The sequence below is a fragment of the Nuphar pumila genome, chromosome 15 (assembly GCF_984573655.1).
Source record: "Nuphar pumila chromosome 15, dmNupPumi1.hap1.1, whole genome shotgun sequence".
Lineage (NCBI taxonomy): Eukaryota > Viridiplantae > Streptophyta > Magnoliopsida > Nymphaeales > Nymphaeaceae > Nuphar > Nuphar pumila.
The window spans coordinates 13,863,475-13,883,084 of record NC_143263.1 but is presented as its reverse complement, the minus strand read 5'-3'; the positions used below and the strand labels follow the sequence as shown (position 1 = coordinate 13,883,084).

Sequence of the window (19,610 nt, the reverse complement as noted above, 5' to 3'; positions counted from 1 at the left end):
AGATACGCTTGACAGCTTCCATATGAGTGTCTGTGGGAGCATGCATAAACTGGGAAACTTGATTGACAGCATATACAATGTCGGGCCGAGTGAATGTCAAATATTGAAGTTTCCCAACAATACTGCGGTAAAGGGTTGGAACAGGATATGCAGGACTGCCATCTGAAACGTTCAACTTTGCATGCAAAACGCTGGGCGTGTTAATGGGCTTACAATCAGACATACCAGAGGATGTGAGAATATCAAGGGCATACTTGTGTTGAGAAAGAGTGAGGGAATCCTCAGTCCTGTCTAATTCAACACCCAAAAAATATCTGAGGTCCCCGAGATCTTTCATTTTGAAGTGTTGTTCTAACACTTCTTTGATTTGGACGATATGAGAGGAAGTATTTCCCGTGAGAACAATGTCATCCACATATATCAATAACCAAGTAGTGATCCCTCCTTTGTGATAGATAAAAAGAGAATGATCAAGAGCACTCTTCTGAAAACCAGCTTCTTGAATGTGAAGGGAGAACCTTTCAAACCATGAACGAGAAGCCTGTTTTAACCCATATAATGACTTGTGCAACTTGCATACCCATAGATTAGAATCATTAGTAGCATATCCTGGTGGCTGTTCCATGTAGACGTCCTCTTTGAGTAAACCATGAAGAAAAGCATTTTTGACATCAAGTTGATGTAATGACCATCCAAAAGTAACAGCAAGAGAGAGAATAACTCGAATGGTACTCATCTTAACAACAGGGCTGAAAGTCTCATCATAATCTTCCCCATGTTGTTGAGTGAAACCTCTAGCCACAAGACGAGCTTTATACCTATCAATACTGCCATCTGGTTTATATTTGATTTTATAAACCCATTTAGACCCAACAACATTCTTATCCCTTGGCCGTGGAACGACTTCCCATGTTTGACATTCATTCAGGGCTTCCATTTCTTCATTCATGGCTTCAATCCAACGGGAGTTTTGAGAGGCCTGAGAATAACACTTTGGTTCAGTCTGTTTATGCAAACTGGTCATAAAAAGCTGAAAATCCAAAGTGAAAGTGTTATAGCTTATCCATCTATCCACGGGATGTCTCGCTCGAGTGGACCTTCGTGGATGAGAAGGAACAATGACAGAATCAGTAGTAGAGGCAGGAGTGCGACGAGAATAAACCAAGCCAGAAAATCTGTCTAAAGGAGGATCAGCCATCTGAGTATCAGACATGTCTGCTTCAATGTGAGTACTATCCATCTGGGCATCAGACATTTCTGCTTCAATGTGATTACTGTCAGAAGGGGCTGGAAAAGTGGTCGGTTGAATCCCATCGCCTAAGATATTAGCACATAACCATGGATCATATAGTCTGGACGCTGAATCATGAATAGCCTTGGAAGAAGTGTGAAACTGCAATCTGAGTTCATCAAAAACAACATGTCTTGAAATATGTATACGGCCTGTTAGGGGATTATAGCACCTATAGCCTCGATAATGGTCTGCATAGCCCACAAACTGACACATTATAGCCCGAGCCTGAAGTTTGTTCCGGAGGCTGGAATCAACATGAACATAGCAAATGCATCCAAAAACCCGAAGCTCATCATACTTAGGATGCTCATGATTCAAAAGAAAGAAAGGAGATTTCCCTGCGAGAAGAGCTAAAGGCAATCGATTTATAACATAAACGGCCGTGTGAAATGCCTCAGTCCATAGAGTCATAGGGAGATCAGTGTCATGGAGCATGCTTAAGGCAGTCTCTACAATGTGTCGGTGCTTGCGTTCTGCAATGCCATTTTGCTGTGGTGTGTGTGGACAAGATATTTGTCTAGTGATGCCATGATTTAGCAAGTATTCAGTAAATTCAGATGATAAATATTCACCACCACCATCACATTGAAAATGCACTATGTTGGATGAAAATTTATTTTGGATGAGGGCATGAAATTGGCTAAACAAACGGAACACTTCAGATTTGTGTTTTATGAAGTGTATCCATGTATAGCGAGAAAAAGAATCAACAAAAATGACATAGTATCTACTGCCGGAAGGAGATGAGACAGGAGCTGGTCCCCAAACATCAGAGTAAATCGTTTCAAACAATTTAGAAGCTCTTTTATTGATGGAATTAAAAGGAAGGGCATGACTCTTACAAAGTTGACAGCTTGAGCACATGCCTGACTCACTAACAGGTCTCAGACTGGATTTGTGCAACAATCCATTATTAACAAGGCTAGAAATAAAAGAATGACTACAATGGCCTAATCGATTATGCCAAATAGACGGCATATCTATTTGAGTCAAATTGACTTCATTCGGACTGATAGGAAAAGAAACAGATGAACTGGACTTGGACACTGGAGGAGCTTCTTTGAGGACGTACATGTTGCCTTCACGAATTCCTTCAGCGAATATCGTTTTGGTGAGAGGATCCTTGACAAAAACAGAGGAAGGAGTGAATTCAACTGATGTGGAAGAGTCATCAATGAGTTTAGATACTGAAATAATGTTTTTCTTGACATTAGGGACGACTAAAACATTGTGTAAAGGAAGAGAAGTATGCGGCAAAGAAACATATGCATTACCAATGTGAGTAATTTTGTGGTGAGTGCCATCACCTGTAACTACAGAACCTTTTGCTAAATATGGAGATGCACTAGAGAGTTTACCTGCATCATCAGTCACATGGGCGGCAGCACCAGAATCCACATACCAGACACCATCATCATTTTGCTTGAGATTCAGATTAGAAATAGCTGTCATTAAGAGTTGTTGTGCATCGGGCGTGAATGAGGAGGAAGACGCTCTAGAAATGATAGAGGGGGTTAGCCTGTGATCACGTCGACCTCCCTTAGCTTTGTTCTGAGGATTGTGCCAACATTCAAATTTAACATGTCCTCTCTTGTTGCAATAGAAACATGTAGGGATACGCTTTGGCATGTTAACAAGAGTGCTGCCCTGAGGAGTAGGAAGAATACCCTTTCCTTGTCCGGATGTATGAGCCCAAGTATGTGCACGCTGTCCTGACACACCATGTGTAGAAGTAACTAAAATACTGGGCGAAGTAGAAATGGAAGCATCATGCCTGTGAACTCTACTAGCCTCATGCTGGATCAATTTTGCCTTTAAGTCTTCAAAAGAGGGTAAGACAGGGAGAACCTCCAGAGCAGTGCAAAATATATCAAACTCTGACCCTAGACCACTAAGAGCCTGCTGAACTTTATCCTTGTCTGAAATAGGATGGCCAATAACAGCAAGTTGATCGCTTACATTTTTAATCTCATAGAGATACTCAAGTACAGATCTGGAGCCTCTATTTATGCTTTGAAATTGACGCTTCAATTGAAGATATCTAGCTTCTGAAACTTGAGAGTATGTATTTGCAAGCGTATTCCATAGTTGAAAAGCTGAGATATCATCATCTATACCTGCAAGCACTTCTTCAGAGAGGGTAGAAGTAATATAAGCAACTAAAGCCTGATCATGTGCCATCCATACGGCATATGCTGGATTAGGGATATTATCTGTAGCAGTCACCGAACTAGTAGCATCCTTTGTTTCACCCAAAATCAATTCAGGCGGGGCTGGAGTAGAGCCATCAATATGACCATATAGACAATGGCTCTTAATGAAAGGGACTATCTGACGTTTCCACGTCAAATAGTTGGAATGGGTTAACTTTTGGGAGATGAGTTGGGAGAGAAAACTCGAAGAGAGGGTGGACATGATTATGCTGATATAATATTTGCGTTTCCAAAGGTACTCGGCTGAAGGATCAGGCACTCGGCTGAAGGATGAGGATCAGGCACTCGGCTGAAGAATGAAGATCAAACTCAGCAGATCGTGGCCTGGTTGACAGGCGTGATGAAGAAGGCAAACGTAACTCAGCAGTTCGTCGATCGTGGCTGGAGAAGACTCGCTCGTGGCTGGAGAAACAAGCGTCGATCGTGGGTTGCTCTGATACCATGAAAGAATCTGAATAGGGCTTCAAGATAGTGCGCCTTCAAGCTTTGGAGAATAGCCTTCAATCTGAAAATACAAAATAAAGAGAAGAGAGGAGAGGGGGGGGAGAAGAGGAGGATGCCAAATGGAAAGTAGGGCACGTTAAAAGTATCGTGACCCTCTCTTAATAAGATATATATAGGATCTAACACTACTGAACAAAATACATGAAAAATATACAGGATTACAAGTATGCCACCGCCCAAGCATGGGGAAAGCATACGCTCGGATATGGATCCGATATCGAATCCATATCCGATACAAATACAATTCTAACAAATATTTCCTTATTGCTCTCCTTCAACGAGCGTCTTCTTCGTGAGAAGATCCTTGACACATACAGAAGAATGAGTAAATTCAACACAAGAATTAGTATCATCGAAAAGTTTAGAAATAGAAACAATATTTTTAACAATACTAGGTGAGTGATAAACATCAGACAAAAGAAGTGAAGAATTGAGGAGTGGAAGAGAAATGTTTCCAACATGGGATATAGGGTGGAGGGCACCATCTCCAGTTTTAATACTAAATTTACCTTGATAAGGAATGGGTTATAAATCTTACCAACGTCACATGTGCAACAACTCCGGAGTCAATGTACCAAGTCTCCTGCTCAGTTTGCTTGAAACTTAACTCGGAAAGGGCGGAGATCAAGAGGTTCTTCACATTCTCCTTTTCATCTCTTGCTTGTCCTCTGGTGGAAGGCCCAACACCACCAAATTTGCCTTTGTTTTGCGGATTATGCCAGCAGTTTGCCTTAATGTGCCCATTTTTATTACACTGAAAACACGTTGGTATCTGTCTAGAAGATTGGTTAGCTGGGAATGAGTTGGGTGACATGTTAGGCATGGGAAGTAATCCACGACCTCCTTGATTACCTCTTCCCTGTCTCCGTCCACCTCGAAAGCCTCCACGGCCACGTCCTGCCACCATGCCTGTGACAAGGACCTCATGATTGCTGGAATTGGAAGTCAACTCCTCACCTCTAATAGTAACTTCATACTGCAGGAGTTTCACGTGCAAATCATCAAAGTTAGGCAATGAAGGAAGGCATAAAAGAGAGGTGACTAACATGTGATAAGACCATTCAGCGCTTGTTGAACTTTCTCTTTGTTCGGAATAACACATCCCACCATCGCTAATTGGTCTGTGATGCTCTTGACTTTGTTCATGTATTCTATAACCGATAAATTTTCTTTCTTTAAGAGCTGAAACTCTCTCTTTAGAAATCTGTGAATAGGTCTGCGCTAGTATCTCCCACAATTCTTTAGCTGAACATTCATCTGGAATGACCATTAATACCTTTTGAGAAAGTGTAGAGGTAATGTAAGCCACAACCGCCTGATCCTTTCTTTTTCATATTGTAAATTCTGGATTGCGAACTAGTTTATTAGAAACCTCGCCTTTATCGTCTTGCTCTTCCTGCAGGAAGAACTCGGAAGGTGCATGAATCGTTCCATCGAGGTGACCAAAGAGGTCCAAACTACGAATAAAAGGCAAAATTTGCCTCTTCCAAGTCAAGAAATTAGAGGTATTCAATTTCTCAGATATGAGTTGACCAAGAAAACTGGACGGAAGTGATGGGGAATCCATGAAAAAAAATAAAAAAATAAATGAACGAGTTGACTAAAGAGAAGAATGAGAAAACACGAGTTGATGAAAAGGAAAGAATTGATTAAGGGATAAAGAGAAAAGAAACTTTGGTTCAGTTCTTCAGCAATTCATTGACCCAGCAACACAAGTCTGTCCGGCCACTTTTTTTTTTGTTTTTTTTTGTTTTTGGAACAGTCGTGCTGTAGTTCTTCAGACAGACTTGGCAGAAGTCGTGATGTTGCAAATTTAAAAGTCTTAGAAATGAAACGATTGCAAGTCTAATATAAAAATATCAACTCGTGATGTAGGTAAGAAAAAGAACAAGTATGTTTTAATCTGAAAAAGAACAGATGTAAAAGGGAGCAGAAGAATAATCAGAATTTAGAAAACTGATCGTATATGATCAGATTCAATTTTGACGTTGTGAAAAAGGGGAAACTTGACTGAAAGACTCAGCTCTTCGAAGAGAGCTCAACTTGATTGTAGAAGAGAACTCAGTTGAAGTAAGAACTGGGAGATCGTGAAACAAGAAGGAAAAACAGGAAACTCGACCTGTTTAGAGGAGAACTCAGCTTTACCTGTTTAGAGGAGAACTCAACTTTTGGGTTCGACTAAAGAAGAGGAGGGCTCGACTGAAGAACTCGGATGCAAGAACTCGACTTCACCTGTGTAGCAGACAGATGAGGATTGACACGCACGGCTGACGAGATCAGATGACGAGGAGGAAGACTCAGCCGTGTCACGTTACGATGAAGACCCTGTTACGCCCAGAGTTGCCGCTGCTCTGATACCATCATAAAAATCACGCACCTGTAATCTTGGTCTTCTGTATCACTGCTGTGAGGAAGAGAAGAGAGGAGGCAGCCACGATAAGCACAATTCTTAATCAATAAGAATCGTGCCCTATTCTTTGATGTATATGTAATACACTGATCGGATCGGGTATGAGGGTCCAAATCTGGACCTGTATGTACATATACATTCTTAATAGGGAACACTCTTTGATGAAGGTTCCTAAAAATTTAGAGTATGAGAATTATATAGTACTGTGGGTTCCACATGTTTTTCACTTTTCCAGGAATTGTTGCCACCACCCTGATAGAACTACTTTTATTTAGAAGATTAAAATTGTTCTACTTTTTGAGAATTTGATGAACCGGAAGTTCTGTTACATGGATTTTAACATAACATTTCATGTGAAGCGCAAGATGTGTGGCCTTAGAGTCTCAGTGTCCAAACATATCTGAAGTCTCCAAGCACTTTATCTTGTCGTGGAAAGTGCTGTGTATCTGTTATTTCTGTTATTGATAGGAGCTAACCTTCCAATCTTGCTTTGGAGGATTGGAACTGTAGATAGCGAAAATCCTGAACTCTAAGTGTCGGTTATTATAAAAGACTTACAAATCCTTTCAGTTTAATAGAAAATTTTCTTATCTTGTTAAAAACAAAGTAAAATGAGCAGTAATAGATCTCTATATGATTTGAAGTAGATGGCATCCTAGGTTTATTGCTCATCCGGCTAATTTAAGATGCTAAATTATCCTTGGAGGATTTTCCTAGTGGTTTTCCTTTATCTTTTATTCTTTAATTATTCTCTTATCTGATTTTTGTCCGAATCTGTTGTTAGATGAATTATGGAGTTCATGGGTCTTTGTCTCATTTACAATGAAAAGATGCGAAGTTGTGTTCATTTCCTTGATCGTCATTTGTTAAATAAAATTTGACCGACTCTGCTTTTTGTTTTGCAGATTCTTCTTAATCCGTTATATATACCTGGATCTCGCATAACATCTTCACACTTTGACACAAAAGTTCGGGCCCTCGCAAGGAAATATCTATAGACCATGTGTTCTGTTCCACCACCCCTTCTCCCTTGTTATAGAAGTTATCTGACAAAGATTATAGAGTTCCCTTCTGAATTCACTTACACATGGCTTATCGTGATGTTTGTACATTTCTTTAGGGGTCAGCTCTGCTGCTTTCTTGTTTTCTTTCTTAGAGCACTTTCCCTTCAGTGTGAGTTGAAGCACAATTGTTTGAACGTTTTACAGAGCATCTTGAATTGAAACAGTATGGCAAAATACACTTGGTTTCTTCATTTTTTTTGGTCTTTTAATGTTGATTCTCTGGTAAGAGTAGTCTTTGTCATTGCACAATAGTGTGATCGACGGCCGCCTTGGGGAAGGGTTCGGTATGAAAACCCCACATCCCGGGGGAAATTTAGGGCCCATGGCCCACCATTTTAGCCACAAATAGCAATTGTTTCATGGCAGGAAAATGATCAATTTCATATGAAAATGGATGTATATCGCCTCCTGAAAACAAGCGGGTTCTTATGGAGATTTCAGATTGGCCAAGATGAGGCAGGATGCCAATTTTCTGTATGTCACGTTGTTGGTAGTTTTGGTTTAGAATTTGGCTAGATTTTGATACAGATGGAATTAAATAGATCCAAAGGGCCAAGGTGGAGGTGGGTGTTTTGGGGTGGTTTGCACATTGTATGCCAAATCCAAGCATTTGTTGATTCCAACCACGTTTGTAGTATGAGCCGACTGCCAGATGACATGCATGCCCAAGTTTGACATGTATTTCTGTTCTTGTGCTCTATTATGAGTTTTTATATGGCGCAATATTTGGGTCTGATCCCCATGATGTTTTAATGAGTTTTTTTTTTTCATTTTTTAATTTATCTGTTTTCATGAAACCAACCTTACAGACCAACTGTTGCTCGGCGTGGTTGGTAGGAGCTGTCAGTGCACGTCTCCTTGTAGTGGTAGGTTGCAGGTTCAAAACCCAGTTGTACATTGAATTATAATTGGTGGGGTTCTGCCTTAACCCTAGTTTGCCTTTCAAGAAAAATGAAGAAACCAACCTTACAGATGTGACCTATATGGTTTGGTTTGTGGGAACCGGGTTTTAGATCGTATGTTTTGAACATGAAAGAAGTTTATATTACAAGGAGAAAACAAGGTTTTCCTAAAAATCGAGTTTCCCATGAAGTTTGGGAAACACATAAAAAGCGTGTCAAACGCGAGCTTCTGAAGTTTTAAAAGTTCCCTTGATTGTGATAATAACTGAACCTGGCTTCAGTGATTAAATGCGTTTTGATGGGTGCATTATTCTTGTCTTTGCTTGGCAAACTGGGCTCCATGATAACCATATTGTTACTTCATTTTCCTCATCAAGAGTTACCAGTTTGCTTTGGTTAAAAGAAAGAAGAAAACGCTTCCTCGCTGGACAAATCTGTTCTCTATCAAGCTAATGACGTCTCAAGCTTGACATGCAACCTTACTCTAAAATGAAGCTTCAAGGGCTATAGCCCCCACCAACCTACAGTTTGTTGGATTCCGGTCAAAACCCAAATACAATAAATAGCTTTTTCACATCTGACCCAGACACTATAACAAGTAATGAATACTTTCCAATCCACAAGAGTTATATCCAGAAAAAACCAGAATATTTGAGCCCTCTTGTCTGACACACGAAAAAGCCCACTAAAATTTGCATAAGATCCGACCTCGCAACCCTTCTCTTAAGCAATGCAAAATACCAAAAAGTTTGGACCCTATTATTAAAAAACATAAAATGGCTATACTGTATAGTAAAAATGATGTGTTTTCTTAAAAAAATTCACAATTTGCGATATTTTTTTCATGTCCAAAATCGCAAATAGCATGCATTGGAATGTTCTTTTTACCCTTCACATGTGGGGAATTGATGAAGTTTGTGCGATATATCGTTTCGCTCCTTGGGTGCTGCATACACCCACTTAAAATGAGGTCCGCACATTTTTTTTGCAGACTTCACAAAATTCGCATAAAATTATATGCAAACTTCCTGTTAAACTTGAACAAAATGAGGAAGTCTGCATATATATATATTTTATGCGGACTTTCTCAAGTCATATATTTTACTTAGACTTAGGAAATGTGCACATATTTTATGCAGACCTTTTCATGTCCGCTTATATTTTATGCAAACTTTCTTAAGTTCGCCTATATTTTATGTGAACTTTTTTAGCCTATATTTTATGCAAACTTCCTCATCCTCACTTATGTTTGTTGTTTGCATGTTTATGAGGAATAGTCTATCTTCGAGATGCCGTTTCTCTCCAATCGCTCATCAAATCAAAGTGATCCTGGTGGCAATGAAAAGCTAACATCTCGGTCTATCTCTTTTTTCTATTTTTTTTATGACAGAAGATGTGAAACTCTAGAGGGTGAAGAGCATGTTTCTATTCTGGTTTTGAAACTAAAAAATGAGAACCTTAGAAGTGTTACCTCTTCTCTTTTTTTCTATTTTTTTCATGACGGAAAATGTGTAACTCTAGAGGATGAAGAACATGTTTTTATTCCAGTTTTGAAACTAAAAAATGTGAACCTTAGAAGTGTTTTCGGTTCTAACTCAAAACATGAAAGTTATAGGCTTATGTGTCAACTTTTCAATGACGGTAAAAACACAAGTTTATTTTCGAAATCTGACCGGAGAGATACAAATATGATAACAGATATTGTTATGCAAAAAATAGTCACATATTTGAGAGGAAGTCTTATATACAGAAGTTCACATGTGCAAAAGGTAAACAGGTATTTTTAAATCTAGATATTTGCGATTTTGGACATGAAAGAGAATATTGAAAATTGTAGGGCTTTTAGAGAAACACGTCAAATTACTCATATAATACGGCCATTTTTTGTATTAAAAATGTGATGAGATCCACCCTACACCCAATCCAAACCATCCAACGAATGACTAGAATTAGCCCAGATGCATTAGTTAGACGTCTAGGATCAGCATAGTATCCTTTTTCAGGCAGGGGTGCCAACCAGGTGGATATGATAATATCTAAATCTTAAGTAGCAAGTTTGAATCTTAGTTTAGATCCAAATTAAATAAGATACAGTTAGGGATGTCAGCGAATCAGATTTCTTCTTGTTCTTTTAATTGATATATGATCTATCGAGTTGATGGTTGTTTAACCCCATGTTTGTGATGACAGATAAGTTCATCTGACCTATGATCCATATTTGACAAATTTTTTTATATTTATGTGCAGAGAACAAATTTTTTTTTTAATTCCAATTTACCGTTTGGATCCATCGATACTTGAATTTTTGGGTTTGTACCTCTTTGTTGTATTAAATTCAAGTTTAGATATGGTTTTCTCGTAAGTTTGCAATGTTGGGTGGATGGTTGATTTCTTTGTCGTTTTCTATGTCATGGGTTTAATTGCTTGGTCTAATCTGAGTTTGATATGATTTAGATATGAGTCACCATTTGCATCCAAATTCAAATGTTGATACCTTAGGTATTTTAGTAAAAGCAATGCATATTTTTGTTGAGGTGTTATGTTGAACGAATCCTCATGATTTCATTCTTAATACAGAAGATAGGATGATTTATTGATTGGTACTCTCTTTCCTTGATTTCATTTTTTGTTTGTTGAGATTAGCATTTAAATTCTTGACAATCAAACTCTGAATTTAAGTATCTAATTTGACATTGGCCCATTTATTGCTTAAGGTGATTGACCTAGATCTCTTTTGTTTTTTTTAAAGAACAAATATTTACTCATTTGCAATTTATAAAAAAAAAGTAATGAAATTTCAAGATGAGTGCCACTTGTATGACATACTCAATGAGATAATGTTTTTCAAATAAAATTTTGGCCTTTATTTTTTATTTTCATTTTTTTACCTCTTGCCATTACATTTCATTATTAAATTTTTATTTATGTTTGGTTAGTAATGGGTAGGTGCTAAATGAAATATGCTAAATGGGTTTTTTCTAGTATATTTTTTGCAGTTTTGACCCCATAAATGTGTTGGACATGATCGATTTACGAGGAATCCAAACCTAGATCATGTATTTTCGATGAAAAAAAAAATGATATTTGGAGCTTCAAAAATTTACAAAGATTTTGGACCTTATAAAACCCACCCATGTGTCGGAATTGAACACTTCAAGAGCTGAAATCAAGTACATATGTACGGTCAGAATTTAAAAATAAAACAAAAAAAATCTGAAAAACCCATTTAGCACGTATTATTTAGCATATTTCCTTTAGCACCTACCCATTACTCTATGTTTGGTTATGTATTTAAGTTTTCTCATTAGTACCCATCCCTTGGATGGGCTGACCTGGTTATAATAAAAACTAAAATCAAAATCATTCAACGAGAAATAAGGTTGCAAATGGATCAGATATGGTTGGATACCTGATGCAAGTCTAACATGTTATTTCTATATCACAATCCTTCAAGTAAAATCGAAATGTGCATTTGGATCATATTCGGATCTGTCAAGTTACTTTCATATTCAGATCATATTTGGTTGGGTATTTAAGTTGGATCTGATTAGGATTCAGGCCAAACTCTATTTTGATTGCAATTCTAAAATGCAAATGGCTTTTTCCCTTCTAATCCAATGCCCCATGTATTTCGGATTTGGATTCATTATTCATCAGATCTGATTCAAGTTCAGATTCCGATTTAAATCCACTTTTTTATTTTTATTTTCGGTGCCTGGTTTTCTAGATAAAAGGATATCACGGGAAAGAGAGGGTGAGGATCAAGTGAGAGGTAATTTGGACGACAAAAAAAGATGTGTTCTGTTGCGAGCTTTTCATGTCCATTGCAAAAAATGAATGGCTGAGAACTCATGGTGCGCCTGAATGGGCCTTTTGAACTCTTTTACAAATGGGGCACTTTTTTTTTCAGTGAAGATGTGCAATGTGCGTGGTTGTGATTAGGCTGTCTTTGTTTTGAATGCACATAAGCAGGTGTTAGATTTGAAATTGGATGATGGTTATACCATTGAATTCGAATTCAGATGATGGTTGTTTAGGTTCGAATTAGGATATGACGGAATCTGCATTTTTATGTGGATTTCAGTTCAGATTCAGGTATGCTTATAGCTGTTGGATTCGGATTCGGTATTAGTTTTTTCTCATCCGACTTCTGAATCCGAATCCCATTAGGCCATAGTCAATTAGTTAGATTTGGTATGTGCTACATCCGATCCATTTACATCCCTACCCAGCACCTTCAACAACATTCACAAGAGGATGTTTCTGGCAACTCCATCCTCAAAACCACATTTTTGGCAAAACCACATCAACATACAGAAATGGCGTTTCCATCTCTATGCAAAGCTCCCAAATAGAGCCTCAGTGACAGTTTCAGTGAATCAAGAGTCGAGGTAAATGGTCCATCCAGCTGAACTGCTAAAATGGGCTCAAGTGATCCATCCAAACTAGGCAAGGTTTTTTTTTCTGGATGACGTGGAACCCTCACTGAAGCCAGGGAAAACCCTGGGTAGGGTCCCACGCAAACTAGACAAGGCCATATTGAGGTTTTGAACTAGCTGAAACAACATTTTAGTAACAAAAGCACATAAATTATAACTCCCGCTGCAACATAAATTTACAGTAGCATAATAATATGTTTTTCTCTGTGCGTTTCCCCTAGCTGGTAAACATGTAAATGTTGCCACCTATGTTACTTTGGTCAGCTGCTATATAATAATAAGGCACAAGAAATGTGACAGTTTCAGAAGATACGTGCCTTTTTCCCACTATTTGAATAATTGAAAAGAAAAGATTGAAAGGGCGAAATCCTCACTAATTCAAGATTTCTCTTCATCAGATTCAGAGCATGCTCCAGTGACTGAGTCGACAAAGAATTCTTCAACTGAAAGAAACAAATCTTAGAATCATCAATAAAATGACGCACACACTTGAGAGCACTGTTAAAAGAAAAAAACACTATAAATATAAAGGTAGAACATTAACATCAATCAGGAATCAGGTAAAAGCCCACCGAAGTGCCACTGAAGCCTAACGCTTTTGTCAGACTTAGTCCTAACAAGTGAGTCGGCGGTCAACCTTGTTTCCATCATCAATGGAATCAGGCTGGTATTGAGACTTAGTCTTAACAAGCGAGCATGAGTAGGTGGACAACCTTGTTTACATCATCAATCGAATCAGGCTGGAATTGGGACCACTAGAAACTGAAACCAATAGAGAACTTCTGAACATTCATTAGGAAGCCTAGTTTCAGATATTAAAACTGTTGTATTCAAAAAAGCTTTTCTAGACCCAAGAGAGCAGAAATTACAGAAAATATAAAGTTGGTGCATCTTAATTACAAAGAAGATAACAAGTCACAAAGAAAAGTTACTTTGCTTGCGAATTTCATGAAATGTGTGCTGCAACTATAGGACTATCACCATGTCAACCATCTACGTACTTCCAATCCAAGTAGGAAAATCCTAATGCTAATAAGATAGAATTCAAAGATCTCTACTAGATTTAGTTCATGAGTCATGACTGATGGATTGCATCTTCCAAATCATTGTTTATATGCAGACACTCAAGGATAGCTACATTATCAAAAGTTGATTGCTGTTATGGCCAAAATTTTGAAAGAACAATGATTTGCAATGTTGTAAGTGTACACTGTGCTATAATAGCTATAATACATATCGTATCTAAAAGGGTTTCTGATACAATGCACACCTGAAATCCAATTCGAGTGTGTCATATTTGAATCAGGTGCATCATATGATACACCACGATAGTGTGCGTACAATAGACCCTTGTATCTTGTGAGATACACATGCCATTCATAACATATTATCTTGATCATTGGATGTTCGATGTTTTATGTAGTTCATAATTGCTTAATATGTGATATTATGGTTTTATTTGACACTAATATCATTTTGTTTCTTGCATTATGATTTTTAGAATTTTTCCTATTTTTTGAAAATTTGGGTTTTTTATTAGAAAATATTTTTTTTTATGATATGATACAATACAATACAATACATATCTTATTTTGGGTCTGGCTGATACGGGCACCAATATGCTTTTTATACTCTTGATGAATTGTACTGTTGGAAAATATATTTTTTTATGATATGATACAATACAATACAATACATATCTTATTTTGGGTCTGGTTGATACGGGCACCAATATGCCTTTTATAATCTTGATGAATTGTACTGTTGGAAATAAACTCCTTAATGGTCATACTCCAAATTTTGTTTCTTATGTAAAGATGTATATTTGTAAGTGTTTGTGTGTGTGTGTGTATACATACGTATGTATACTATATATGTATATATATTCTTTTTTTTTGTATTTATTTCTTTTGTAATTTTAATTTATTATTATTTGTAACTAGTCCTAACTAGCCGTTAGGACTAGTCTAACGGCTAGTAGGAGCCACTCCTCTTGTATATATTGGGGTCTCTCACCTCCTTTCCTCTCATGCATTATTGTGCATTTGAGCCACAATAAAATATTATTTTTTACTTGTGTGTGCTCTCTTGTGAGATTCTATCGTGCCCTTAGTGGCTCTTTTGGTGAACTTTTGTTCTCCTTGGACTCGTGAGTTTAGTATTCTTGGATCTTCATTGAGAGTGATCACTTAGTTACATGCTATCAAAGCTATTGGGCTCTTGATCCTTAAAGTTTGAAGACTCAAAGCATATCAAGTGGAGAGATCGTGGTTAGTGTGCTCGTGACTCTCTCCCCAAGTGTTCATGATTCAAGTGCTCTCCTTTCCATTCTACATTCTTTATCTTTAACTCTTCCTCTCTTGGTCTTCATCTATGGAGGACAAGGAGAGTGTCATTATCGTGCTCATCAAGCTTAATGACACAAATTAAGTAATGTGGTCATTTATCATGAAACACCACATTTGAGAAAAAAGCTTGCAGGGATTGGTGGATGGTTTCGAGGCAGAGCCCAAACTTGTCTTCACCAAATTTGAAAATGGGAACGTAAAGCTTTAAGGAGAAGAGAAAACCAAGGTTGTGACTGAATACAAAAAGAAATGAAAAGAATAGAGAATGAGACAATAAAAAATAATGTCATGGCTTATCAATAGCATAGACATTAAAAAGTGTTTTAGCTTAACGAAATTTGAACGTGCCAATTAGCTTAGCAAAATTTGAACACACCAATGATGCTTGAAACTATATCAAGAATATGTACTCTCTTAAAGATATTGCACATGTGTATAATTTGCAAGATAGCATCAAGACTATGAAACAATGAAATATGAGTATTAGAGAATATTATAATACTTTATCTGAATTTTGAGAAGAACTTTGCTTGAACCAAAGTAGCATTGCCCTTTGGATATTGAGTTTCATCAAAAGCAAAATAATGCAGAACACTGTTATCAATTCATAAATGGATTGCGACCCGAATTTGAAGCCACCAAGTCAGCTCTCTTCCATAGAGGGAAGATTCCCCAAATTATTGATACTATCAAAGAACTAAGCATAGAAGAAACTAGACTAAAGAAGCAAGCACCTAAAAATGATGGAGAATCAGTCTTGGAAGGGATCCTATACTCGGACGTACAAGCCACCTAATCTTGGGAGACAAACCAAATGAATACGAGAACGAAAGGAAGATAATTTATCAATGTAATGAACCGAGATACATCAAACCCTTGTGTCCTAAGTTGAAAGCCTTAAGAGACCAAAGTCGTGAGCAATCCTCAAGATACATCAATCGGAAGCATGTCCTTATCTCAATTGGTGGAGGCGCTTCAACCTCTACTTAGAGGAACATCTTCTTCAACCAAAGCCATGGTCTCGTCTTATTTCGATCCTAGTATGTCTCTTTGGCTTCTTAACTCCGGTGCTTCCTTCTATATGACCCAAAATCTTGATATCCTATCCGAATGTAATACTAAATCAAGCATGTCTAATGTTTTTACCGTCGATGGCACATCTCTTAAAATTAAAGGAATATGAAATTTTGAAAAGAATCTTGAAAATTCAATTTTTTTCTATTCCCAAAATTAAATATTTTCCAAAATTAAATTTGAATCTTATATGTTTCTCAAATCTTGGACCATGGGCACAATATCTCCTTTTCATCAAATGGTTGTTAGGTGCAAGAGAAGCTTATTGGGGAAGGCCATAAAGAATGAGGCCACTATTACATGGATTTTTTTTAAATTTCAATGAATACTTTTTGTAATAATGTTAAAAAATTAGATTTAGATTTGTGGCACAAAAGATTAGTACATCCAAGTGTATCCAAGATCCCATATTTTCCATGTTTGAAAAAATTTTGTAATGTTGAAGATTTTGAATCAAAGACCATGCACACTTGAAAAATATTCAAAGAATGAAAGTGAGAATAATATACAATCTAGAAAATCATCTAGGATACCCATGTGAAAATCTCTACAAAAAGAGATTTTGTGTAACACCACAATACAAGAAATACAAAGAGTGCACAAAGGCACAAAGGCACAAAGGAGAACACTCACAAGTGCACGAAGGCACGGATACACATGCACAAAAGCATGAAACAAAATGAACTTCAATTCATAAGTTCCCAAGAGGGGCTTTACAAAAGCATTGTTATTGCATATGCTCTCACAAAAAAGGATATGTTTACAAGGGCCACTAAGGCCTATTTATAATGCAAAAAGAAGCCACAGGGTGCAGTTGGAGCTGCACCCAACGGTCACATTTGTGATTGTTGGGGCAGCTCCAACAACTATATGGAGCTGTCATTTTCACAACAGTCAAAAAGAAAAAGTGTAAAAAGAAAAAGTAAATAAAAAAAGAAAAAGTAAAAATGTGTCCATTAAGGTGACTGACACCTATTGAGTAAAAGGACTGAAATACCCCTGATGGGTATTTTAGTTTACAGTTAAAAGAGACATAATAATTTAACAACCCAAACCTCAAAAAAAATTGTGTCATTCGATTCCTCATCTAAGTATAAAGCTTGTTTTTCCCTTATCCATTCTTACTTAGAGCTCACATCATATTCTCAAGTTCAAGAACATCATGATTGGGTATTAGAATAAATGTAGAAGCCTTAGAAAAAGCAAAAACATGAAAAATCCAAGATCTTTCGTTTTGAAAGAAACCCATAAGATGCAGATAAGTGTATAAAGTAAAGACTAAAAGTGATGGGACCCTTTGAGGTACAAAACTAAGTTAGTGGCTAAAGGATACTCCAAGAATATGGCATAGACTATGAAGAAACATTCACCTTAGTTGCTAGGATAACCACAGTTAGAACACTTATTGTTGTTGTTTCCATTAAGAAATGTCTTTTTAAATGAAAAATTAATTGAAAAAATGTATACGGAGGCACCTCCTAGTTGTGAAATATGCCGCTGGAAATTGTGTCATGCACAAATAAACAAACAAAAAAGAAAAGAGGAAGAGAGAGAATCTGGAAAACTGAACAGACGTCTTCACCAATCTAAGGTGGTGTTTTTTTCTTTTATATTAGTGTGAGGTGGTTTACAATATTGCCCCTTTACAATAGGATAAATACAATGATAGTACAATCTTAGTCGGGTTTGGATCTGGACCCGAATCTAGAATAATCTTAACATACCTCCTCAAACTGTGCATGGTTAAGGACCATAGATAATTTGGACTTCAAATACCAATGACTGTAACGCCCCAAATTTTTTAACCTTAATTGTAGTTCAAATATTGAAATTTCGAGACCAATTTTTTTTATGAGTATAAGTAAATCAAATCTTATAATGCAGGAACGATTTTTAAAAACGGTTAAGACTTTGAGCGCGGTAATACTAAAGATAACGATCAAATCAAAATGTACGGGATATACACATTTGAAACCACGTACAATATAAAACTGAAATATGAAGAGTTTTAATTTCATTTCAAATCAGAGTATAAAAAAATACTTCGGTCTCTACATGATCAAGTACTTAAAACGAAATTTAAAATTACCAAATGACACCAAATTTGAAATTACTGTCGCATTGTTATGACTCAAGTGGATCGAGTGTTTTTAATGCGAATGGAACATCCCTTGAGATAAAAGGAATAGGAAATTTCGAAAATAACTTTCAAAACTCAAAAGGATTGTGTTCCAAAGATTAGATATATCCCCAAACTTAATCTAAATCTCTTATCTGTTTCTCAATTAACTGATCATGGGTGTAATGTTTCCTTCTCTTCTCATGATTGTCAAGTACGGGATCACCAGTCAGGGAAGCTGATTGGGGAAGGCCATAGAGAAGGAGGCTTATATTACATGGATTTTTTGGAATTACCCAAGAAAACATTATGCTGCAATGTTCAAAAAGTAGGCTTGGATCTTTTACACCAAAGATTTGGTCACCCTTGTATATCCAAGCTTCATTACTTTCCAAACATGGAAAAAATTTGTAATTTTGAAACTTTCACTTGTGAAAAATGTATTCTTGGAAAAATGAAACGACTAGCATTTCAAGAAAGAACTTTTGTCTCCACTCGACCACTTGAATTAATTCACTCAGATGTTTGGGGTCCTGCACCAGTTACGTCAAAAGGTGGGTTTTTATACTATGTAATTTTCGTGGATGACTTTACACGATATACCTGGATTTACTTTCTCAAACACAAATTTGAAGTGTTCTCTTTTTTTCAAATATTTCATAATATGGTCAAAAATCAATTTAAGAATGATATTTCAATATTTCGCACTGATTCAGGGAGAGAATTTTTATCAACTGAATTTAAAGAATATTTGAACTCACATGGAATTTCACACCAAAAATCTTGTCCCTATACCCCTCAACAAAATGGGTTAGCTGAGAGAAAACACAGACACATTATAGAAACAACTAGAACACTACTTATCACACATCAAGTTCCTAAAGTTTTTTGGGCCGAAGCTATTTTAATTGTTGTGTATCTTATTAATAGGATGCCTGCCCTCATCCTCAATAAAGAATATTTCTCCTACTGAAAAGCTTTATAAACAAAAACCTGATTATTCTAGACTGAGGGTGTTTGGGTGCAAGTGCTTTGTTTTTACAGATAAGAATGATAAATTCTCTCCCCGTGCTATACCCTGTACTTTTTTAGGATATGCAAATAATAAAAAAGGATACAGATGTTTTGACCCTAAAAACAACAAGTTATACGTTTCAAGGAATGTATCCTTTCTAGAAAATGAAAGTTTTTTTGAAAACAAAAATTCTACTGAAATAGATGAGTATTCCTTCTTGTTGGATCT

At 36.9% G+C, this 19,610-nt stretch overlaps 2 protein-coding genes across 5 annotated transcripts in view; one reads left to right on the top strand and one right to left on the bottom strand.

The window, feature by feature from the left end:
* The window catches only part of LOC149814573 (SNARE-like superfamily protein), a 30,640-nt gene extending 22,964 nt beyond the window's left edge, over window positions 1-7,676 (top strand). The window contains exon 6 of the mRNA XM_089989318.1: window positions 7,327-7,676. Coding sequence (XP_089845444.1) covers window positions 7,327-7,419 — 93 coding nt within the window. The 3' untranslated portion in view covers window positions 7,420-7,676. The remainder of the gene's footprint in view (window positions 1-7,326) is intronic.
* Window positions 7,677-12,954: 5,278 nt separating this feature from the next.
* The window catches only part of LOC149814572 (uncharacterized), a 50,043-nt gene continuing 43,387 nt past the window's right edge, over window positions 12,955-19,610 (bottom strand). For all 4 annotated transcript variants that reach the window (XM_089988303.1, XM_089988304.1, XM_089988305.1 and 1 more), the window contains one exon: window positions 12,955-13,269. In XM_089988303.1, the coding sequence (XP_089844429.1) occupies window positions 13,205-13,269 (65 nt within the window). In that variant the 3' untranslated portion in view covers window positions 12,955-13,204. The remainder of the gene's footprint in view (window positions 13,270-19,610) is intronic.